The sequence below is a fragment of the Tamandua tetradactyla genome, chromosome 14 (assembly GCF_023851605.1).
Source record: "Tamandua tetradactyla isolate mTamTet1 chromosome 14, mTamTet1.pri, whole genome shotgun sequence".
Classification (NCBI taxonomy): Eukaryota; Metazoa; Chordata; class Mammalia; order Pilosa; family Myrmecophagidae; genus Tamandua; species Tamandua tetradactyla.
The window spans coordinates 24,700,098-24,725,022 of NC_135340.1; the positions used below are offsets into that span (position 1 = coordinate 24,700,098).

The window sequence follows — 24,925 nt, forward strand, 5'->3', positions numbered from 1 at the left end:
GAAAAACTAAGAATTCCAAGGCGGTGGTAGCAGACCACTGTCACAGGGCACTGAACCCAGCAGGGCCCTTCTGTGGGTGGGGCCCTGGGCAAGTCACACAGTCGCACACCATGAAGCCTGTTCTGGTGGTGGAGAGAGGATTAAAACTCATTTCCAAGGACTGGCATACAACCTCTGGTTCTCCTCCCTGCCTCCTGCCATAACAGCAGCAACAAAAAAACCTTCAAGACAGAGCAGCTGAAGCTAAGATTGTGCCCAACTTTGGTGGTGGTGCAAGTGGTGGTGGTGGGGTGGGGGGAAGCTGGGAGCATCACTCATAAAGGGCTGTGGAGTGAGAGTGAAAGAAAACAGTTTGTGAGGCTCCAGAACTAGAAGCTCCAGACACATTACAAGGTAGAAAGGAAAAAGGCGGCATCAGATCTTTCTTCTGCCCTTCGGCAGACAATGCCTCTCCTTTCAAAGGAGACCCTCTCCTGAAAGTGCTGCTTGTGTGCTAATTGTGCCTTGGAAGCTGGGGCGGAGTGGATCAGGTTGGCTATAAGGGTGTGTCAGAGAGAGAAAAAAGGTACAGACAGGTTTGAATACATTTCCGTGGATTGCCTTCCTACCCTCTTTGGCAACAAACCCGAGGGTTCCTAGAGGGAGCCGCGACGTAGTGGGTTTCGGATGAAACGCTATTTCCGTGCACCCAGGACCTCCGAAGGTAAGACCCGCGGAGAATAGCAGGACCCGACATTCTTGGGTCCATCAAAGGCCACCTTGCTTGTACAGGTGTGTTGTTCTAGGGCATCTGGAAGAGGTGGTGAGGTCTGTGGGGACAGGAGAGCTCGTGGCCCCGTGCAGCCGGTCCGAGGAGGTGCGCGTCGTCCCCAATCCCGCAGTGGGGGCAACCGGACCCGCTAGGACTGGAGTCCGCATGGGGAGGAACGGAGCGCGTCCCCCAGCCCCGCCGCTCCGTTCTGCCCTGGTTCCGGGAGCGCAGGCCCGGGGAACAGCGGCGGAGGGGGCGGCGACCGGGCACCCTGTGGCCACTGCGGCCGCGCGGCCACGACTCCTGCGGCTCCGGAGACCGCGGGGTGGTGGCTCCGCAGTGCCCGCCCCCAGCTCCCCTTCCCCGCCCCTCGCGTCCCCTTCCCGGCTCCCGCCCTGGCGCCCGGCTCCCCGGCCGCGGTGACCCGTCCCTTCGAGCGCGCCGCGGCGGCTGCACCTCCGCGGCGGCGACACTTCCCCCGGGCGGCGGCCGCGCTCCAGGCCACGGAATCCTCCCGCCTCGGCCATTTTCCCTCCTCCCCGACCCCTCCCGAGCCTCATCCCCTCGCCCTGCCCCCGCGCGGGGACTTTTCCGGAAAGTTTTTTATTTTCCGCCTGGGCTCTCAGAGAAAGCAGCTCCGCGCTCGTCGGCCGCAAAAAAACTTTTCGTCGCCGCGCCGCCGACCTCCGCCCTCGGCTGCCCGGCCCCGCGGCCCGCGGCGCGTCCCGGCCGAGCGATGAGCGCCCCTCCGGTTCTGCGGCCGCCCAGCCCGCTGCTGCCCGTGGCGGCGGCGGCGGCGGCGGCGGCGGCGGCGCTGGTCCCGGGATCCGCGCCGGGGCCCGCGCCGTTCCTGGCTCCTGCTGCGGCCCCGGTCGGGGGCATCTCGTTCCATCTGCAGATCGGCCTGAGTCGCGAGCCGGTGCTGCTGCTGCAGGACTCGTCCGGGGAGTACAGCCTGGCTCCCGTCCGCGAGATGGCTTGCTCCATCGTCGACCAGAAGGTAAGGCGCCGCGGGGCTCCGAGCCCGGCGCCTCCCGGCCGTGCAGGGGGGCGCTGCCCCTCGCTGCGCCAACTTTCCGGCTCCGGGGGCTCGGCCGGGAGCCAGGCTCCCTAGCGCTCTGCGAGGGTCTGGCGACCGCCGAGGTTAGACGCCCGCATTGCCTTTCCTGCTGTCAGTTGTCCCCTCGCCCCCTCTTCTTTTATGACCGGATTTCTCTCCGGTCTGCATCTTCCTCATCCATTTTCATCCCTCTCCTGACATCTCCAGGTATCTTGCCCTTTCTCATCTCTCCCCTCCCTGCCGCTAAGACTTCCCGGGCTTCCCCCACCCCCCCACCTCCCACCTCCGGCTCCGGACTCTGGACTATAGAATGCATTTTTGGCGCCGGAATCCCCCTTCCTCCACGGAGTTTCCCCCGGGACAGGCTCAGGACCGTTTCAGCACTTACTCCCTTCCCCATCAGACCCCTCTCTCCACTCAGATGGAATCTGAGGAGCTCCTGGAATGAGCTGGAGATGAGAAATTTCTCACCTCGCAGAGGAGCTTTTCAAAGAGAGTGATTGACTCGGCCAGCTGTGAAAACAATTGACCAGACCATTGATCTCTCCTCGCTGTGGTTTTTTAAATCCCGGCTCTATGTGAGCATGGAAACAAATTTTCCATCGATAAAACCTGAAAGTGGCAGCCTTCCTGCTTTTGATCCCGGGGCCACTGAGTAGCGGGACGCAGGTGGGGGCTCAGGCACTTAAGTGGTGGGGGCGATGCCCAAGAGTACCCCGAGGCCGGCTGTGCCCGTTTGAAGTCTGAGGCTGTGGGACTCTGGACAGCGGCCACGGTAGGCAGGTTGGAAAAAGTGCGGTTATCCTGGGCTAGGCCGCCCGGGGAGCGACCCAGTCCGCCACCACTGTTTACAGCACAATTCTGAATTCCAGATCGTCTCAGTAGCTTTCTAGAGGGATGTTGCGTGGAAGGGGGTGTAAAGAGCGCAAGGGAGAGTGGGCCTTGGCGCCAGCCTTCTCAGTATCAACAGCCAGGATTTGGGGGCGGAGACCTCAGAAGTCCCTGAAAGTGCTGGATTTCAGCCCTGGGGGACTGGCACGCAAGGGGCTTATAATGGTCACTTTAATAATCACGAATTGCTTTATTTAAACTACTTGGAACAGAGTCTGCTAAACCTTGAGGGTTGTGCATTGTGGCACTGAGCACCAGGATATTAGGAAAAAACCCTGGGGAAAGATCACTAATCTAGGCAGTTGTAAAAATTCTGGAGGCCAGACTAAGCCAACAGTGAGTGCCAGGAATTTTTGTTTATTGAAAGCAGTGACGTTTTATATTACACGTAACTCTCAAGTGTTTGTAACTTCCATGTAAATGGAAATTTTGTTGGATGTTGGTACAAGTCCTATGCTCTTCCTCATTAATTTAATATTATGGAATGTTTGTTGAGGGTAAAAGGAGCCCTGGCTGGGTGCTGAAAGCCTTACTTTAGTGGAGATTGCTGTCTCCATTAGGATGCAAACCGTTAATTAAAGAACAAAACCTGGGGATGCAAGAGTAGTTCAGTGATAGAATTCTCGCCTGCCATGCGGGAGACCAGATTCAGTTCCAGCCCATGCACTTCCCAAAACAAACAGACAAGCAAACAAAAAAAACAAATTTACTATTCAACAAATGGTGCTGCAATAATGGAATACTCACATGGAAAAAGAATGAAACGTGACCCCCACCATACAGCATACAAAAAAAAAAAAAAAAAAAAAGAACAATACTGGTCAAGCATTTAAGCAGTATCCAATAACATTTCTCAAAAAGCTATTTAAATGGTGTAGAATTTTAACTTTCCTAAGTTCTAAAGCAAGTGATAGAGTGGCGGGGACTCTTCAAATTGGGTTAAATTAATATGGAAAATTTTTTTTCATCAGCATTAAAATACACAAAACACACACATCTTGATGAAGTTTAGGATGGGAGGGAAATTTATGGTCCAAGAGTTATGGTATTGGGAATTAGCATGGAAGTGGCTTTAGTTGTCTTAGTAGCTACCAAGAGGGATGTTACGTGGAGGAGGTGGGGGGTGTGCAGAGGGGGCCAAGCACCCATCAAAGGCAGCGGGCCTAAGGGTAGTGAGTAGGGTATTAGGAAAGTACAATTATAGAAATCTTTGAAATTAAAGTGGATTCAAATTACTAGACGCCTTAGTCATCTTCTACATAGAGATATTGTACCATGGATATCTGAGAATGTTTTAAAATGCCAGAAATATTAGGGCAGAAAGAAAACTGGAGTTTAGTCATAAGCTAATAGAGACCTGAGTCTAAGGCTCTGGGGGACAGACCTAGAGAAATACTGGAAAGGGAAAATAAGGGGAACCCCCTCCCTTTGTATTTATTCTAGTTGTTCTGAGAGAAAAGTTAGGAAAGTTTGACTGGGATAGCCAAGGTAAAGATCTCACTTTGACTTAAAAAAAAAAAAGTTTGTGGTAGAGTAACAAGGACTTGAGAGTTGTTTGGATACAAGATACTGTAAATAAATATATGCTGGAGCTAAATATATAAATATATATATATAAATATATAGTTTATATAAATATTTATATATAAATATGAATATATGCTGGATAGTGGGTCTAGACCTGGAAAGTTTTCGTTTTATCTATCTTTCTATCCATCCATCCTATCAATCAGTTATCTTTTGGGAAGAAAGATTAAGAAGGCTGGCCATCCATCAAAGAAGGGTAGGGCCATCTCTGCTTTCTGGTAGTGGGAATGACAGAGAGGGTCAGTGTGGAGTTAAGGAAAGTGGAGCTCCTTGTCCTTTATTTCAGGTTCTCTTGAAATACCTTCTGAAAATATAAGGAAGGATGACAGGAGAGAAAAAGAGAGCCAGAAGGAGGGAAGGATATATAGAGGGCGGAAAGGAGAGAATGAAGGAGGTGGGGATGTTTCTAGAGACAGCTGAGAGTTTGAAATCATTTAGAATTCACCCTGAGGGGTGGAGTCCTATTGAATTTACAACAGTAGAAATGCCTGATTTTCTTGGGCCCTCCACATTCATTGTTTTAAAATGTGTAAAGAGGTTTCTCATCCCAATTATTCAAGAGTTCCCTAACTATTAACATAAATTAGACTAGTTTAAATCTTTGGAAGTGTTAGCTGACAATTCAGTGTATTTTAGCAACTTCCTGGGACATTTGAGGTAGGACGAGGTTTACACGGAACGAGAGAGATCCTGAGCCTGAGAGGCTCATCTGAAGTCGTTATTATTATTATTATTTAGAATTTTAGGTATAATTTTTCTTAATGCAAACTTGAAAAGTGGCACACATGATTGTACTGGAAAAATTTTGATGATGTTTCAACAAGTACTCTTATTTTAAGATAAAGGTATGCTAAGTATGTATTGAATTATATAATACAGGATTATTTCTTTCATCTTTTAGTTTAGATGAAAAATCTAGTCTTGCTTTTTTGTCTGTAACAAAGAATGAATATAAAAGATGTTATATTAGTTCTTTCTTTTTTGGAAATATTGACCAGAGGTTTTATTCTTATTTTGCTTATTTCTTTACTTTGCAGGCATGTAACCTTGAAGGCTGGTTGTTATGTAAAGACACATATTCAGTTAGTATACATGATTATTATATTCGTGAGGGTGAAAAAATTAATAGCAGTAGTTGACTTCACTTTGCAACACTGTTACTTTCTGCTATCAAAAGGAACCTTGAATATATAGACTGAAAAGGAATTGTTTTGAAGCAAAGAACAGCATTCCAAAGGAAGATTTAATGTGGTCTCATAGCACATCAATCTATCTATACACTCACACTTTTTTTAATAAAGAGGATTAATTTAGGGATGTGTGTTGCAATTAATAAGACTGGTTGTCTGTTCATTTTGACTTTCTTATTAGAATGGCAATTCTTTTTTTCTTGAATTTACTTAAATTGAGTGATATCATCTATAGGACATATAGTTTCACACGAAATGCCTTTGCACACTCATTTATCTGGCCCAAGAAATCGAGTGGATTTTAAGCAGAAGATAGTCTAATAAAGGAGTAGCAAAGGTTAGTGCCTTGGTGTAAGAGCAGCTTTGCTCAGCTTCTAAATCTCTCACTTTCTTAATTATGCATCATTTTCTCAGCAGTTGTGGTGTTATTTTTCCCTTTATTGTTAATTTTAGCTACTTTACTTCTCACAGATAGAGAAAGCTGGGATTAGTTTGCTGCTTCACCAGCCCAACACATGAGGAACAATAAAATCCTTATAAGCTGATGATAGTTTTCCGGTCTTAGGTATATATTTTTTATTATAATTTTATATTTGGCCGTATTGTATGCATACAATAAATCATGCATATGATTTAATGATGAATTATAGAATTTGTCATTTCGTTACGTTATTCCTGAGAAATACAACTTTAATAGTGTATCTCTAAAATGTAATCTCTTTTACAGTGTAATCATAGAATAGATTATATTTTGGAGTTGTATAGCATATACACATATAGGTAATATATGTGTTAGATATATAGTATATAATTGGGATGGAATGTATTATCTGTCGAAGTAGAATTTATTTATTTATTTATTTTTTCTAAGTGGATTTTGGAACATAGTTTTAAAAGCCTTATTATCTATCCATATATCTCCTCCAGATACAGAAGTATTATTTTATCTTCTTTCCTGTAGGCTAAAGGTGTAGGGCCTCATAGATCCACAGTCCAGAAGAGAAGTTCCACATTATATACTTATATCAATGCACAGAACTGTGCATCTTTTTCTCGTAGAGGTATGCTATTTAATACTCTCTACAAGGAGAATATCCTTTGAGTCTTTGAAGTAAAAGGCCTTATGCTTTGGTCTTTGGCCTGGGAAGACATGGTTGATTAACTGTTTTGACAAGTACATGAATTAATTTGGGCCTTTAGATTCAGGATTGAAATCAATTTGAAAGAATTTTCTGAGAAAACTGTAGTGTGTGTATAGGGGGATTGCAAAACTATTAATAACATTCAAAACTTGCCCTATAAAACCATTCTTTGTGACTCTCATGCTTGGTACCATCCCAGATACCTGTCATATCTATTAATTAGATATGTCTATTAATTATTAGTCCTTTTCTTTTTCCGGTGAGATGATTATATGTAGGTCTTCACCAATTTATGCATGAATGTTTGGTAATGACCTTACTAGACAATACAAAAGATTTTGTAAGTCTATGGCTGTGACTTATCTAAGATTACTTTGAGGGTTAAAGACAATATAAATGATTGAACATACTGCCTGATAAATAGGTGAATATTAAATAGTATTATTAATAATCTCTGGCTATGTAAATTGGCATACTGTCTTGTTAACAAAAGATAGAAGTACTTTATTAGCTTATTCTTATTTTAGTATGTAATTAAACTTGTAGAATTAAAAAGCCACATGGCTGTCAGGCCAGTATAGCATTATTTTTTTCTCTGCCTTCTATAGAACAGGGAAGATCTTAGAAATAGTTGTGTTTTGAAACAGTCTCTTAAATCTCAACCTCTCAGAATTCCTTAAGAACTAATTTGATTCCATCTGAATGAAAAGCCTATTCAAGCATACTTCCACTGCTTTTTAGTGTTTTTGACCGAAAGTTGATTTAACTCCATTTCAGTTGCAAGTAGCAGGTGTAATTCAAATGATATTTAATTTGATAAAGAAAGAAAAATAAAATGGATAATATATATTTGGCAACATAGTTATTCTCAACTCTGTTCTCAAGACATACTTCAGAAGTTCCTTTGCACATCAGCTCTTTGATATGAGGAGGAAGGCATTTGAAAATGACTTATGGACATTATAGTTTTCTGTCACATTAGTTTCTAGAGAATGATTGCTGAGTTGCTACATCTAATGAATAGGTAGGACAACCTGGTTGTGTATATGCTGAAATGTTAAATTGGGGCGAAAAGACAAATTTACTAGGAAACAATTGAATTAACAGTTTGGCTAAGTCAATTACAAGCCTTTTCCAGTCTTTTCACTAACTACCACTTACCTCTTGTGGGACTCCATGCACTGTTAAGAAAGTTCAGACCACCACAATCAATAATTATTCATCTGTCTTTAAAAGAGAAAGAGTAAAATCGGTAATTATATAATTGTATGAGCTCTGTGTATATGTGTGTGTGTGTGTGTGTGTGTGTGTGTGTATTTGATTAGACTGGAATCTGAATAAACCATTTACTAGCTCTCAGGATATACTAAGAAACCAGCATTTGTTGATCAAAATAGCAGGGCTGAAGTCAAACTGGATTAAAATTGGGTAAAATTCAATACTATAGGAGTTGTTGATAACATAAACATTTGTTTTTGTTTGTTTTTATGTGTTTTTGTTGTTTGTATGTGTTGAGATAATTAGTCTTTTTGACCTCTAACCTCTAAGCCCAAATGTGAAAATAGAGGTAAAAATAGATAATATTTTAAATAATTATGCTTATCTTTTAATGTCCCATTGTTTTAGAGAGGTTTTGAAAATGAGATTTCATTTTCTTAATTCTTTCCTAATTTTGCCATTGGTTGGAACAAAACAAAACAATGAGAAAAAAAAATATTCTCTTTCTATTGATAGAATTTAGATATAGGGAAAATGGTTATTTTGCTCATATATATTCAAAATTCTTTTTCACCTACATGAATATGTGAAAATTTCCCCAGGAATTTCTCTGATACTGTCAATCAAATGTATTTGTACCACTAAAACCCAATAATGACAGCATCACTTGAAATTACTTGGCACCAGAGAAACCCACATTATGCTGTTTCTCATTCTGTCTTCTGGCTCACACAGAAAACAGATAATTAAATATACAATGCCTTTAATTATATGGCCATTCTGGCTATTATAGAATATCATATAATTTAGATAGTTACAAAGGTGTAAAAACAGCACATATTGAGACACAATTATGCCTGTCCAAATTTACAGTTTCTTGTATAGAAGTCTTCCCCCAAGTTGCAAAAAGGTTTTATTTCACTAAAGCCAGACATTTGATATAGTAGCTTAGCAATGTTGGCAAATACGAAGATTAGATTTTTAAATATGTAAGCATGCAGGAATTTTGTCCACTTATTATGGCAAAAAAGAAAAAATTTATGCAGCCTTCACTGGTTCTTTAAAATCTGTAGTGACTAAGCCACTGATTGATGAGAAATTTGTTGGTTTTGGTGCTTGTATTTAGGAACAGTTTTAAGAATTTTTGAATTCTTAAAACTTTTTGTTTTCTTTTTTGCCAGCAGCCACTTTTTTCATATATATCATAAAATATGAGTGAAAACTATGACTGTGATAATGAAAATGAGTTAAAAATATGAATGTGTATAACAAGTGGTATTGTTGATAATCTTGGGCTCTGTAGACTAGCAGACTGTCTTGTTAACAGAAGAAATGTACTTTAGCAGGTATGTTGTCCAACTTCTTTTGGTAAAGAAGAAAATAAATTTATATGTACCCTTGTCTGGTTCAGATTGTTGGAGGTACTGTGTCATATATTTGGAGTGTTATACCCTGAGATGTGAGGTCTGCTTCAGTATAAAAGTTATCCTGAGGTTTAATTGGATTTTTTTCCTACATCCGATGTCTTTACAATTCGATGAGTTTCTCAAGTTGAGCAATTACCCAATAAATTGTGAAAAGAGTAAAGAGATTGCCTATTTGCAATGATGCAAATATTATCATCCTTGTGGACCTTTTTCATTTTTGTTGTTTGGTGTACTGTATTCTGCTTAGAAATTAGGTGCTTTATATGTTGTTGAGAAAGCATTGACATTATTTCGCATGATGCTGTAAACTCAGAGACATGGGGAAGGATAGGACTGAAGGGGCAGTTAAAAAGTAGAAGTAAAGAGCACAATAATAGTAAATTGAAAAGGCCAGAATGTTAAGACATTAGATTTAAAGGTCACCGCCTCTTATTTCCAGCAGGTGTTGCAGCCCCTGTGAGACTGAGCATTCTGACTTAACTTAGCCCTTTCTGAGAAGACGTTTAGGAACTTTCTTAGCCAACTTGCACATACTATATATTTTTGGCTTCATCTAAGTAAGCGGTTTTGTATATTTTTGTAAGTTAATATTTAATCTTTTTATAGCTGATTGTTGGAAATACCTTTTTCACATTGAGTTTCCTTATTAACTCTGCATTCATGAGGTGATCATGCAAGATTCTAACCCATCTTCCCCGTGATAACCCGTTAGATATTTGACAGTCATTTTCTCAGACTTTCAGTAAACTCATCATCCTCTGGCTTAAATTTTCAGGATATAGGAAAGCACTGTCATTTAAACTGCCGTCCTGATGTTACAGCGGTAGGGCCAGTCCATGTAAAAGCCTTAAGAGCATGTGCGTTAAGGAGAACACATTGGCCTGCTTTCTTGGCCTTGCCTCTTTCTTGTAGTTACTTAGCTGTCCAGGTCTCACCTTCCCCCTCCATAAAATGGGGATAGAATCTGTTTCAAAACGCTACTAATACATAATACATAAAAGGAAGAAATAAGATATGTACACAAACCGCTTCACATTTATTGAGAGCTTAAGATGTGTCAGGGAATATGTTATTTCTTTCCTTAGAAGAATACATTTCTCCTTTCTTTTAAAAATAACTCCAGGTGGGTGGATTTACTATACTTACACTCTTCAGTTAATGACACAGTTTTTTCATCAGCCCACATAAAGCTCCTGTCATGTTTTGATTTATTTCGTTTCACTGTTTATTTTGAACCAATTGTTGGACGAACTGTGGCATATGTATGAAATATTATACATTGAAACAGTTGAAACTTGCTTTAGTGTACAAAGTTTATCACTGAAATAATAGATACTTAAGAACCAATTAAGAATATTAAACATGTTAAATAAAGAGCTAAGTCTGTATTCTTTTTCATAAATAATGGAGTATAAAGAATCTGAATAGAATCAAAGTCTGATTTGATAAGATGTCACAGACCAAAATAAACTTGCATAGCAAATAAAATGGTAATTTGTTCAAATAGGAAATCTAAATGCCATTAAATGGCCTTGCTTTCTATATATCTTTTGTACATTAAGTGGACGCTAAAGTAAGACTTTTTTGCTCCAAATTTATTCAACCAGATATGTTGATATACATACCAGATTTTCTTGAAAAGAAAAACATTTCTCAAAATGATTAATGCATTAGGTTACAGTGTTAAAAATTTTTTAACTGTCCATGTTGTATATACCAAAAACTCAGAACCTTTTCCTGCGCGGTGTAAATGACAAGGTTCCAGGGCCTGCTTTGGAAAAGCCAGTGAATGGCAGAGAACCTTGAGCTGGCATCTGGCGTCACAGGAACAATGGCCAGCAGCAGGAAGCCTCCGGGACAAAACCTGGAGAAACTCTGTGTGCCAGTCAGTGTCTTGGCTTCTTCTCACTCGTCATCCCTGGTTCTCACAGCAGCCCTTTGCATGAGCAATCTTACCTCCATTTTAAGGATGAGGAAACTAAGAGTCAGAGAGGTGAAATCATTTACACCAAATCACATAGCTAAAAAGTAAGCAGCAGGGCCACGAATGTTTTATTCCCTTTGCTATGGCCTATGCTAAGAACAGGGGAGGGCTGTGATGGCCACACATCTGACAGGGTGTTGGGGATTATCAGATTGTGGGGAAAAATGTTCAACTTCCTATTACATTGGCTGAAATCTACTTCAAGACACTTTGGGGTAGTGTGTTATTGGGCATATGTTAGCTTAAATCATTCCTTACTCTGGAAGGCTTCCCTCATCTGGACTTCACATCCCAGTAGTGGTCAGTCAGCATTTTAGTCTCTTTGGAGGTCAGTGCTACAAGGCTTCTCTTACTGGTAACTGGCCCATCCCCTGGCCTTTGTTGGTGGCTAGATCATCCTCAGGCATTGATAATTAACTTAGTGAATCTAAGAAATGGGCTCTCTTTGGGGAAATACTTGTTAAAGATATGTGATTTCTTGAAGAGATCATTCCCCTCCCTTCCAAGAAGAGGGAATAAGAGGCATGTATGTATTTGTAGGTGGTCCTTGAAAGGATTTCTAGTTGCTGATGTCATCTATATGAGGAACATAGTTTTCTTTTAGACATATGGTGAAGACTACAGCCCAAGTACTATTCAGTTTGTCATATGAACTGTAAGGTACCTAATTGTTGATATGTTTGTTTTATCAATATCTGTGTAGCAGAATTTGGTTTGAGATTTGCTTTCATTATGCCCTGGTAATAAAGGGTGTGGGGATGGGCAGTCATCACCCACCTTTAAATTTTCAGATGCTGCTGTTATTTATCCAAAGAACTTAATTACTGTGTGTGATTACATTTACCTAGGTTGGTTCACAACCCTCCCTTCCAGTGAGATGTAGACACAGGGGTGTTTTGGAAGAAGTGATGAGATTTGTGGATGAAAGAAATCTTAGTGTATGTAAATGAATCATTCCTTCTTGAATGATTCTGAATAGATTCAGAGAAAATAAATAACTAAGGGTCCTTTAGAAAAGGTGCCTTTCAGTGGTTGCTTTCATTTGATGAGTTGCATTTGGATGGACCATTTTGCTAAGGATCTCACTTTATAAATATGGCTTCTCTTTTGTAAATGTTTATTTGTTTATTTATCTGTGGTAAATTATGAACAGACTCACCCTAAGGCAGATTTCCTCCCACTCACTGCAGATGATCAGTCATAGTATGTTACCCAATCCAAACTGAATTGCCTTGCATTGCTTGTGTGCAGGGGTAAGGCCAGCGATTGCCCTGTAGGATAATGGTGCTGGCTCATGTTTCAGAAAAATATAGTTGTATGTACAGGTAGACATGATTTAATCTAAAGTCTCTCTAGGATCCAATTTGATTCTAAGCATTTTTATTGTGAAATATTACATATCTATATAGAAAAGTGATAAATTTCAAAGTACAGTTCAACAAATAGTTATACAGCAACTTTCAAAGTATAGTATGAGTTACAGTTCCACAATTTCAGGTATTCCTTCTGGCTCTTCTAATGCACTAGAAATGAAGAGGAAATATCTGCATAGTAATTCAGTTGTCATGCTCATTTGTTAAATTCTAACTTATCTGTTACAACTCCTTCCTTTCGTTTGATCATTCTCTCAGTCTTCAGGAATATTTGGGCAGAGACCATTCTCACTACTTCATGTTGAAAAGGGGTGATGACATTATGGATTAGGGAAATGCAACTGGTTGACATTTTTGGAGAGACTGGAAATTCTCTTAAGTTTCAGGGCCTATCTGGCAAAGGAACAATCTGGAGGTTTTAAGTTTCTGAAAACTAGACTTAATAAGTAAAGCTTTCAATAAAGTCTTAGATAGAGCCCTGGGTTTTTTCAGGGTTCTCAGGAATACTGTTCATTGAATCTTGGCCTTTTGTGGCAATTTGTAATATCTGGCTGAAGCTTGCATTACGAGTAACCTCAAGAATGACCTTTCGACTCTATTTGAAATCTCTTAACCTCTGAAACCTTATTTTGTTGCATTTATTTTCTTTTCGTCAAGAAGGCATTCTCAATCCCATGATAGCAGGGCCAGGCTCATCCCTGGGAGGCATGTCCCAACTTGCCAGGGAGACTTACATCCCTGAAAGTCGTGTCCCATGTAGGGGAAGGGTAATGAATTTACTTGCAGAGAATTTGACTTAGAGAGGCCACATCCGAGCAACAAAAGAGGTTCTCTGGGGGGTGACTCATAGGTGTATGATTCTAAACATTTTTAAGTTCAGACTTTATTCTAGCCTCCACGTTAGGTGCTGGGGTCTCTACCCTGAAGTACTACTAGACAGTATAAAGAAGTTATTCATTCCTAATGCACTAGAAAAGATGTCTGAAGCATTGCATCTCTCAGATGAACTATTTCAATGTTTGATATGATGGATAAGTTCATGGAGGAGATCTCTTTTGGCATGGCTCACTGGTGGTCTCTTGGTTAACTAAAAGACAGTGTATTTGTCCAGGTGAACTAGAGTTTACTAGATGTCTACTAGACCAGTACTGTACCTTGCAAGCCTTATCTTGAGATAACCCATTTATAACTAGTAGAACACACAATAGGCAACAGTTCTTGCTCTGGGAGTAGTAAATTGGATGACTGATGACTAATTCTACTTTACCATATGGCGGTGCTGAGAAATAATTGATTAGTTTACAAGTAGCCCCTGGACAGAATAATGTTAGTCTTTCTCTGTGACAGATGTTAACTTCATCTACTAATGGAGAATATGCTATTTCACTTGGGAGATAGACCTTTAGAATATTGAAATAAATCTAATAGTTTACATGTTCTTTGTTTTTATTCAGTTCTTTAAAGAGAGCAGGGAGCAAAGGCGACGACTATGCAGTGAAGATGGAATAGAAGAGAGGAGTTAAACTATCTTAGAGTGATCAAATGTTCAATTTGTCCAGGATAGACACAGTTTATGCCAATTATCCTGGCATTCTTTAAAAATACATTGTACATTCTAGATACAATTGATGGAGTTTTCAGTTAAAAAAGCAAAAAACAGAAATAAACTGAAAGAAAAAACCTTATTTAGGACAGACTTTTTATTACCTTTTGGCCAACAATCTTTGTAAGATTTAAAAATCAAAGTGAAACATATTTAGAATTTATTTCATCAAAACAGTAATCAAATTATATATGGTAGCCATATCATTTTGAGTAACTTCTCAGAATGGAATCTTAAGCTAAAAACAGAAACAGCAAAGCTTTTGTTTATTTTAAAGATGAAAAGACAACCAACAGTTGTAGTTGACTTTATAAACTAATTCATTGGATGTTACTTTGAGCCTAGTATTATCTAGAGAAATGTTTGCTCTATTTTCCAATGGACCAATATAAATTGAGGTTCTACAAAAGAACTGTAAATTTTTATGACAAACAACAAATAACTTTATTTATTTTGGCATTGTACAGAGTAGGTATTGATTAAATATACCTCACTAATTTCATGGTTTGGTTCCTGACCACATTACCTTTTATTCTGTGGGAATCACAGAATCCCACAGTTTCTCTAAGAAAAAACATCAAAGTTGATATCATTGACATTCTGCCAATTAATTAGTGTAAGAGATGATAATTGGAATAGTAAAATAGCTTTAGAGGGGGATACAGCTAAGCATTTTACATGAATTTCAGCTATTTCTCACAATAATTCATTCCATGAGGTACGTACTCCTTTATATTAATTCTGCTGATTGAGGACATAGGCACAGGAGCTACATAAGTTGCCAAAGATCACGTAGGTAGTTAAGTGACAGAGCAGGGCCTCAGATTGATCTAGCCTGACTCCAGAGATTTTGCTCTCAATGATTTTGTTTATACTGCCTTTTTTAATCCAAATAAGTGCACAGAAAGGCCTGCCTTGAAGTTTCAGCACCCTTGGTGAACATTGCAAAAGCAAAACACACTGAGATGCAGAGAGATAACAGTATTTATCATAGTTTCAAGTTATACTTTGTTGTATTCTCTCCTCTGGAGAGAATACAACATGCATCTATAATAAATAATAACATGGTTTGCAAAAAAAAAAGGGAGAGAACAAACTGCACACAAATGCCCTCGATGATTTTAAAAACTTGTGTTTTTGTTATTTCAAATGTAGGCAAATGAAAGAGATAAAATTTTGTAAATAACAGTGTATAGGCTATACTCATTTTCTCAAGATGCTGGCAGGCATACCTAGATGAAGCAAATATCTGTTATACCTATTTCTCCGTACTTGGTTTTTGTCGATGAATATACTGTTGACGTAATATTAAGAATTTTAGGTTCAGAAAGCACAATGTTGATTGTTCTGACTCCTGAAAAATAATTTGAATCTGTGGGTCTAAATCCATTTGAAATGAAATTTAATTTTGGATAGTTATTTCTGTTTAGTGTTTTCCCCACATGGGAAATGCTAATTTTTATAATTCAATTAAATAAGTAATTGCTTTTCTTTTAATTTGAAAATCACGGAATTATGATATGGTAAGCTGAACAATGACCCTCCAGAACTTCAGCTCCTAACCCCTTTAACCAGAGACTGTTACCGTATATGGCAGAAGGGGCCTTGCTGATAGTGGTTGAACACGGGTCTTGAGATGGGCAGGTTGTCCTAGAGGATCTGATGGGACCTGATCTAATCACCTGGATTCTTTAAAGCAGAGAGTCTTCCCCACATGAACATGAGGAGGACTCAAAGCAGCTCTGCTGACTCTGAAGATGGAGGAAGAGGGCCCTGAGCCAAGGCAACGGGAGGGGCCAGTGTCAGAGCAGTAGATGTGAAGACAGAAGCAAGAAGTTTCAGTGATCCTAGGAAGGACTCACAAGTAGGAAATACAGACAATCCCTAGAAGCTGACTGAGGCCAGGAAATGGTTTCTCCCCTCACAGTCTCAAGAAGGAATCAGGTCTGCCCACAGTTCAGCCCAGAAAAATTTATTTGGACTTCTGATTTGCAAAACAGTGAGAATAACTTGGCATTTTTTAAGCCACCAAACTTGTGATCATTTGTTACACTGCAGAAAAGGTGAAAACATTTGATAAGTCCCAAAGTGACCATGCTGCTCAGGTTTGGGGTTTTGGTACCAATCTTCTCAGATTTTTTTTCCCTATAAGTAAATACACTTATCATATCTTGCATATGATTTTAATTGCTCTTTTTATTTGATCTTTTAATTTTTTAATTGAGATATGTTGTATATTCACATATCATGTAATCATCCAGAGTATATAATCAGTGATTTACAGTATCATCAAATAGCTGTGCAGTTGTCATCACAATTGATTTTTGAACATTTTAATTACTCCAAAAAAATAAAAAAAGAATTAAAAAATGAAAATAAAAATAAAAAAAGAACACCCAGAACATCCCATCTCCCCATCTTCCCTGTTGATTATTTGTTTTTCGTCTTTTTTTTCTTGCTCATTTGTCCATACACTGGATAAAGGGAGTGTCAGTCACAAGTTTTTACAATCACATGGACACACCTTAAAAGCTCTATAGTTATTCAGTCATCTTCAAGAATCAAGGCTATTGTATTGCAGTGTAACAGTTTCAGGTATTTCACTCTTGCTACTGTAATACTTCAAAAACTGAAAAGGGTTATCTACGTACTGCCTAAGAATAAGCTCCAGATTGACCTGTTGATTTTATTTGAAATATCTGAGCCACTGAAACAATTTTGTTTCATTCTCTTCCCCCTTTTGGTCAAGAAGACTTTATCACTCCTGTGTTGCCAGGGCCAGGATCATCCTGATAGCCATGTCCCACATTGCCGGGAATACTTACAGCCCTGGGAGTGATGCCCCAAGCACGGGGGAGGGCAGTGTGTTCCCCTGAGGAATTGGCTTAGAGAGAGAGGCCCCATCTGAGCAACAAAAGAGGTTCTCTGGGGGTGACTCTTAGGCATAAGTATAAGTAAGCTTGTCTTCTCCTTTTCAGGAATAAGTTTTATAAAGACAAGCCCCAAGATCGAGGGCCTGACCCATCAAATTGACAGTCTCTAATGATTGTGAGAATATCAGAGCTTCCCCAGGTGGGAAAGTTTAATATTTCCTCCTTTTTCCCCCAGTCCCTCAAGGATCTTTGAAAATACTTTCCTGTCCCCACTCTCAGTTCCTCCAAGTATATACCTAACTATGGGCTTGCAAGGTGGTATGGCAACTCTACCCCTAGTCTCCTGTGGAGCCATCACACTGCCCTCTAGAGGGGCTGCAACCCTCTACTTCTCTACCAACAGTGACTAGGGTTTTCTGTTTATAGGTTTTTATGGCCTTGGTTAAATTTATTCCTAAATATTTGATTCTTTTGGTTACTATTGTAAGTGGAATTTTTTTCTTGATTTCCTCCTCAGAATACTCATCACTAGTTTATAGAAACACTTCTGAGTTTTGGGTGTTCATCTTGTATCTTGCCACCTTGCTGTACTCACTTATCAGCCCTTATAGCTTTGCTGTATATTTTTCGACATATAGTATCATGTTATCTACAAACAGTGAAAGTTTTACTTCTTCCTTTCCCATTTTGGATGCCTTTTATTTTTTCCCTTGTGTAGTTCCTCTATCTAGAACTTAGAGCACAATATTGAATAATAGTGGTGACAGTGGGCATCCTTGTCTGGTTTCTGATCTTAGAGGGAAAGCTTTCACTCTTTCCCTACTGAGTGTGATGTTAGCTGTGGGTTTTTCATATATTCCCTTTATCATGTTGAGGAAGTTCCCTTCTATTCTTATCCTTTGAAGTATTTTCATCAAGAAAGGATGCTGAATTTTGTCAAATGTTTTTTCTGCGTTAATCAAGATGATCATGTGATTTTTGTCCTTTGATTTATCGATGTGGTGTATTACATTAATTGATTTTCTTGTGTTGAACAAGCCTTGCATACCTGGAATAAATCCCACTTGGTCGCAGTGTATAATTCTTTTAATGTGCTGCTGGATTCATTCTGTGAGTATCTTGTTGAGGATTTTTGCATCTATATTCATTAAAGAGATTGCTGTCTGGCTTTGGTATTACAGTAATGTTGACTTCTTAGACTGAGTTAGGTAGCTTTCCTTGTTTAATTTTTTTGAAGAGTTTGAACAGGATTTTTATAAACTCTTTCTTGAATATTTGGTAGAATTCACATGTGAAGCCATCTAGTCCTGGACGTTTCTTTTTTGGGAGCTTCTTGATGACTGATTCAATATCTCTTCTTGTGATTGGTTTGTTGAAGTCATCTATTTCTTCTCAAGTCAATGTTGGTTATTCATGATTTTCTAGGAAATTGTCCATTTCGTGTACATTGTCTAGTTTATTAACATATAGTTATTCATAGTGTGCTCTCATTACCTCCTTTATTTTTGTGGGGTCAGTGATTATGTCCCTTTTTCAATTTTGATTTTGTTTGCATCCTCTCTCTCTCTCTCTTTTTTTTTTTTGTCAGCCTAGCTAAGGATCCATTGATTTTATTGATCTTCTCAAAGAATCAATTTCTAGTTTTGTTGATTCTCTCTATTGATTTCATGTTCTCAGTTTCATGTATTTCTGCTCTAGTTTTCCTGTGCCAGTTTGAAAGTACCTCAGAAAAGTCATGTCCTTTAATCCTCATTCAATATTGCTGGGTGGGATCTTTTTTATTGATTTGATGGAGATGTGACCCACCCAGTTGTAGTTAGTAACTTTGGATTAGATGGTTTCCATGGAGATGTCTCCACCTTCTCAACTCAGGGGTTGCTTATGGGCACCCTTTAAGAAGGAACCAATTTGGAAAAAGCTTTAGAGCTAGGAGAGCCCACACATCCAGAGTCCTTTGGAGATGCAGAAGGAAACCCCCCCCAGGGAAGCCTTATGAAATGGAGAAAAGTAGCAGATGTTGCCATGTGCCTTTCTAGCTGAGAGAGAAATGCCAAACGTCATCTGCCTTCTTGGGCCAAGGTATTTTTCCCTAGATGCCTTAGTTTGGACAATTTTATAGCCTTGCCTTAATTCGGACATTTTCATGGCCTTTGAACTGTAAAATTGCAACTTAATAAATTTCCCTTTTAAAAACCATTCCATTTTTGGTATATTGCATTCTGGCAGCTTACAAATGAAAACACTTCATTATTTCTTTCCTTCTGTTTGCTTTGGGTTTAGTTTGCTGTTCTTCCTAGAATTCCTCCAGGTGTTTTTTTAATTCCTCAATTATTGCACCTTCTTTTTTTCTCTTTCTTGTATGGGCAGGCACCGGGAATCGAACCTGGGTCTCTGGCATGGCAGGCAAGAACTCTGCCTGCTGAGCCACCATGGCCCACCTGTCTCCTTGTTTTTTAATTTAGGCATTTAGGGCAATAAATTTCTCTCTGAGTTCGCCTTTGCTGTATCCCCTAAGTTTTGGTATGTTGTGTTTTCATTTTCATTTGCCTTGAGATAGTTACTGATTGCTCTTGTTATTTTCTTTGATCTACAATTGTTTAAGAGTGTTTTCTTCAGCTACCACATATTTGTGAATTTTCTGGCCTTCCATCTGTTACTGATTTTCACCTTCATTCCATTATGATCCAAGAAAGTGTTTTGTATAATTTCAGTCTGTTAAAATTTATTGTGATTTGCTTTGTGACCCAACCTGTGGTTTATCCTGGAGAATGATCTATGAACACTTGAGAAAAATGTGTATCCTGCTGTTGTAGAGTTGCAATGTTCTATAAATGTTTGTTAAGTCTAGTTCATTTATCATATCATTCAAAAAATCTGTTTCTTTATTGATTCTCTGTCCAGGTGTTCTATCCATTGATGAGAGCAATGTATCGAAGTCTCCAACTATTGTTGTAGGGTTGTCTGGTTCTCCCTTCAGTGTTGTCAGTGTGTTCCTCATGTATTTTTGGGTTGCTCTAGTTTGCTAGCTGCCAGAATGCAGTATACCAGAAACAGAATGGCTTTTGAAAGGAGGAATTTAATACGTTGCTAGTTTATAGTTCTAAGCCTGAGAAAATATCCCAGTTAAAGCAAGTCTATAGAAATGTCCAATCTAAGGCACCCAGGGAAAGATACCTTGGTTCAAAAAAGCTGATGAAGTTCAGGGTTTCCTCTCTCAAGTGGAAGGCACATGGCAAACACAGTCAGAGTTTCTCTCTCATCTGGAGAGGCACACGAGGAACATGGTCAGGGTTCCTCTCTTATCTGGATGGGCACATAGCGAACCTGGCATCATCTACTAGCTTCTCCTGGCTTCCTATTTCATGAAGCTTCCTGGGAGGCATTTTCCTTTTTCATCTCCAAAGGTCGCTAGTGGACTCTGCTTCTCATGGCTATGCCATTCTGTTCTGCTCTCTCTGAATCTCTTTCATTCTCCAAAATGTTTCCTCTTTTATAGGACTCCAGAAACTTATCAAGACCCACCCAAATGGGTTGAGTCATGTCGTCACCTAATCCAGCCTAACATCCACTCATGATTAAATCACACCTCCAGGGAGATGATCTAATTACATTTCAAACATACAGCATTGAATAGGGATTAGAAGAAACGGCTGCCTTTACAAAATGGGATTAGGATTAAAACTTGGCTTTTCTAGGGGACATATATCCTTTCAAACCAGCATAGGAGTACTCTGGCTCAGTGCATAAATATTTATGATTGTATGTCTTCTTGATGAATTGTTCCTTTTATTAATATATAGTGTCCTTTTTTTCTTTTAATTGTTTTACATTTGAAACCTAATTTATTGGATATTAGTAGAGCTACCTCTGCTCTTTTCTGATTGTTGTTCACATGAAATATCTTTTTCTCACCTTTTTCTTTCAATCTGTTTTTGTCTTTGTGTCTAAAGTGAGTCTCTTGTAGACTCATATAGACAGGTCCTATTTTTTAATTCATTCTGCCAATCTGTCTCTTTTGATTGGGAAGTTTAATCCATTACCATGTAATGTTATTATTATAAAGGCAGTATTTCCTTTTACCATTTTGTCTTTTGGATTTTATATGTCATATCTTATTTTTTTTCTCTTTATTTCTACACTATTCTCCAGACCTCTCTCTTCTGTCTTTTCCTATCTGCCTGTAGTGCTTCCTTTAATATTTTTTGTAGAGCCAATCTCTTATTCGTAAACTCTCTTGGTGACAGTTAGTCTGAAAATATTTTAAACTCACCCTAATTTTTATTTTTATTTTTTTGGCATGGGCAGGCACTAGGAATCAAACCCAGGTCTCCAGCATGGCAAGTAAGAACTGGGCCCCTGTGCTACCATTGCCCACCCATCACTCTTATTTTTTGAAGGACAGTTTTGTTGGACACAGAATTCCTGTATGGCAGTTTTTCTCTTTCAGAATCTTAAATTATACCATTAACTACACATCTCCATGTTTTCTGCTGAAAAATCCACACATAGTCTTTTTGGGCTTCCTTTGTATGTGATGGATTGTTTTTCTCTTGCTGCTTTCAGAATTCTTTGTCTTTTACATTTGACATTCTGATTAGTAAATATGTATCTGGAGCATGTCTATTTGGATCTATTCTGTTTGGGGTATATGTACTTTTGGATCTATAGCTTCATATCTTTCCTAAGAGATGGAAATTTTTCAGTGATAATTTCCTCCATTATTCATTCTGTCCCTTTTCCTTTCTCTTCTCCTTCTGGAACACCCATAAAATGTATATTCATGTGCTTCATGTTATTATTTAATTTCCTGAGATCCTGCTCATATTTTTCCATTCTTTTCCCTATCTGTTGTTCAGTGTAGGATTTCAAATCTATTACCTTCTAGTTCACTATTTTTTTCTCTGCCTTTTCAGATCTGCTGTTGTAAGTGTCCATTGTATTTTTCATCTTTTGTACCTTTTGTTCCCTTCAGTTCTGCCATTTGTTTTTTCAAGTTTTGAGTTCTTCTTTATGGTCACCAATTGTGTTCTTTATATCCTCCATCTCTGTTGCCATATCATCCCTTCACTCCTTCATTTTTGACTTCATTTAGTATGTTTGATAGAATATTAATTAGCCATTTCAACTCCTGTATCATACTTGAAGTTGGTTTGTTAATTTGACAGGGCCATATCCTTGTTTTTCCCAGTATGACTTATAATTTGGTGTCTTGGCATCTGGTTTCATTGACTGGTTTATTTTTTGAGGTCATTTTCATCCTTTTACATAGGGTTTTCTTGTTGGTTGGCTTTGTTCTCTGTTTTTTGGCATTTAGTTCAACTTATTCTAGACCTCTAACATAGCTTCAGTTTAACTGTTCAGAATGTTTTCTTGTTCTTGCCCTGCTTATCTGGAACTTTTTTTTGAAGAGAATCTCCTCAGGTATGATTGACCCCAATTAGATTTTCCTAGACAAGGCAGTCCCAGTTCTCAGGTGGAGGGTGTAATCAGTATCAAGTTTCTCTGAGGATGAGACCCAGCAGGTTGTCTGGCTTTCTGATGGAGCCTCTAGACTCTGTGCTTTTCTTATCCTGCACAGCTAGTGATGCTTGTCAGCCTACAACCCCCAACTGGAGTAAAGTGGTATGGAGCCTTTAATTCTCAGCAATCCCCCCCCCCCACCACCACTTTTCTTGGGAAAGATACACCCTTGAGAGGATTATCTCCTTCAGTTGACTTGTTACTTGTCTCTCAGACCAGTCTTAACTCTACCCTTGCTTGGGTCAGCTGCTGATAATTGAAAATCCTAAGGGTGTCTCTAATGATCTACTTGGCATACTTTAAAAAAAGAAAAAAGGAGAGAGAAAAAAATAAAATCCCTTTTCAAAGCCTGCCACCAGTCCCCAGCTTTTTCCAATCAAGAGCCAGCGTTTGTACCTGGCTTTATAAAAGAGTACAACCCTTTTCCAGTGTTCTGAGCTTAGCTGACTCCAGAACTTTCCATGTTTTGTTTTGTTTTTTCATCAGCCCCTTCCTTTCTGCTGGGAAAGAGAGACCTCAGAGTTTCTTTCCTGCTTTCTCTGGTTTATCTGTGCTTAGAGTTGTATTCAGCAGTACGCATTTGTTGGTACCATAGTTGGTGCTTGATTGAGCTACTTTCCCTGGTTCTTAGCAGAGTCTGCTTGTTTTCCCCCCTAGGAAGTATTTCCAGCAGCCTGCTGTGCCAGTGGGGCCAGGGCGCCAGCCTCTGCTGTTCGGGGGCTTTACTTCAGTTCTGTGCTGTGATCTTGACCTTTCTACCCATTCCAGATTGGTGTACGATGTGTGTGGTCATGGACATCCCCCATGTCATTTTTCCAGTTACTTAATTATATGTATATAATATGCATACAAATGTTAATATTATGGTTTTGATTCTCTTACGCTTAATTTAATTTCAAATCTTCCCATGTTTGAGAGGTACTTTTTCAACTATGAAATAATCATGACCCTACACAATTTTTGGAGTTCCCTTCTCCTGTAAATTTTGCAGTGGTCTTCTCAGCTCAGTTGAGATTACTTAAACCCCAGTGCTTAAAGCTGGGGCAAAGAGTAATTCTTGTCAGCACTGTAGATCAAATCCACAGCATTCTCATTATGTCAGTGATTCCATCACTTCAAGAAAGGAAGTAATCATGCATCCCACACCCCTGGATTCAGTTTATATTTTACGCTGTGCACTGAAAAGTCTCTTATTTTACGTTGTGCACTGAAAAGTCTCTTATTTCTACCCACACTGATCATTTGATTGGATTTTGAATTTTATTAGCTCTTAAGATGGGTACATCCATTTTCCATCTATGCTAAAGACCATTGAACTTAAAGAAATGCTGCCTTTTCCTTTTATTTATTTTTATCTGAGGGCCACATAATTCTTACAGATGTTAAATATGTGACTAAAAGTTGGCAGTCTCTCATAGGTTTGTCTTTTATTCTCAACTCAGAATCCTTTGTCTAACAGGACACCTTCCCCTGTGAATTAGAGTCATGGCCTAATTTTTTAATGTTTGAGTAGAATTGGTACATGGCATCATCATAATATTAACATTTCCCCTATTCCTGGATATTTATGATTCTTTCTATTAAAAAAAACTCTATACGTATATCTCTGCACATTTTGCACCCATAAATATATAATAGCTGTGCTTTAACTCCTTTTTGATACTGTTTGCTAATACTCCTGAAATTAATATTTAGATTATAGTTCTTAATTTCAGAATGATAGCAATCCTGAGCTTTCTCCAGTTTGAATATTACAAGTGGAAAGGGTTTTAGTTTTAGTTTTCCTTTAAAAGAAAATTCAAGTTTATTAAGCAGCAAGAGGCAGAATAAATTGTTATATCCAATAGCCAACGCAGATCTATTATCAGGTAGATGTGTATGAAATAGATCTAGCAAATTCAACATCTTAACACTTGTCTATTTTCCTGCTTTCATAAAATTGGCCTGATATTTTCACTGAATATCACAATTCTCTTAGATCATTTCTAAAGCTGCTTGAACAACACACATTCCTCTAAATATTTAAGAAAATTCCATAGATTAATTTCTTACAAGCAAAATTTCTCCTCTAGTGTATTCTTCACTTTGCGTCACAGTGTGGTGTTCTTTAGAAACCTGAAATTCAAAAAGCTAAGGTTTTTAAAAACATAAATGTGAGGATCGTTTTTGACATGTTCATCTTTCCCCAAAAGGCCTTTCTTTTGCAAAAGAAACAACTGCATTGCTTATAAATACTATAGAGCTGTCTTTGGTAATTTAAAACATATTTTAATCGAGGAAAATTTGAGAGACGCACAAAGGAACAT

At 39.1% G+C, this 24,925-nt stretch overlaps 1 protein-coding gene across 3 annotated transcripts in view; it reads left to right on the forward strand.

Moving 5' to 3' along the window:
- Window positions 1-1,487: 1,487 nt before the first annotated feature.
- PRKD1 (protein kinase D1) overlaps window positions 1,488-24,925 on the forward strand; it is a 358,242-nt gene continuing 334,804 nt past the window's right edge. For all 3 annotated transcript variants that reach the window (XM_077127044.1, XM_077127045.1, XM_077127046.1), the window contains exon 1: window positions 1,488-1,751. In XM_077127044.1, the coding sequence (XP_076983159.1) occupies window positions 1,488-1,751 (264 nt within the window). The remainder of the gene's footprint in view (window positions 1,752-24,925) is intronic.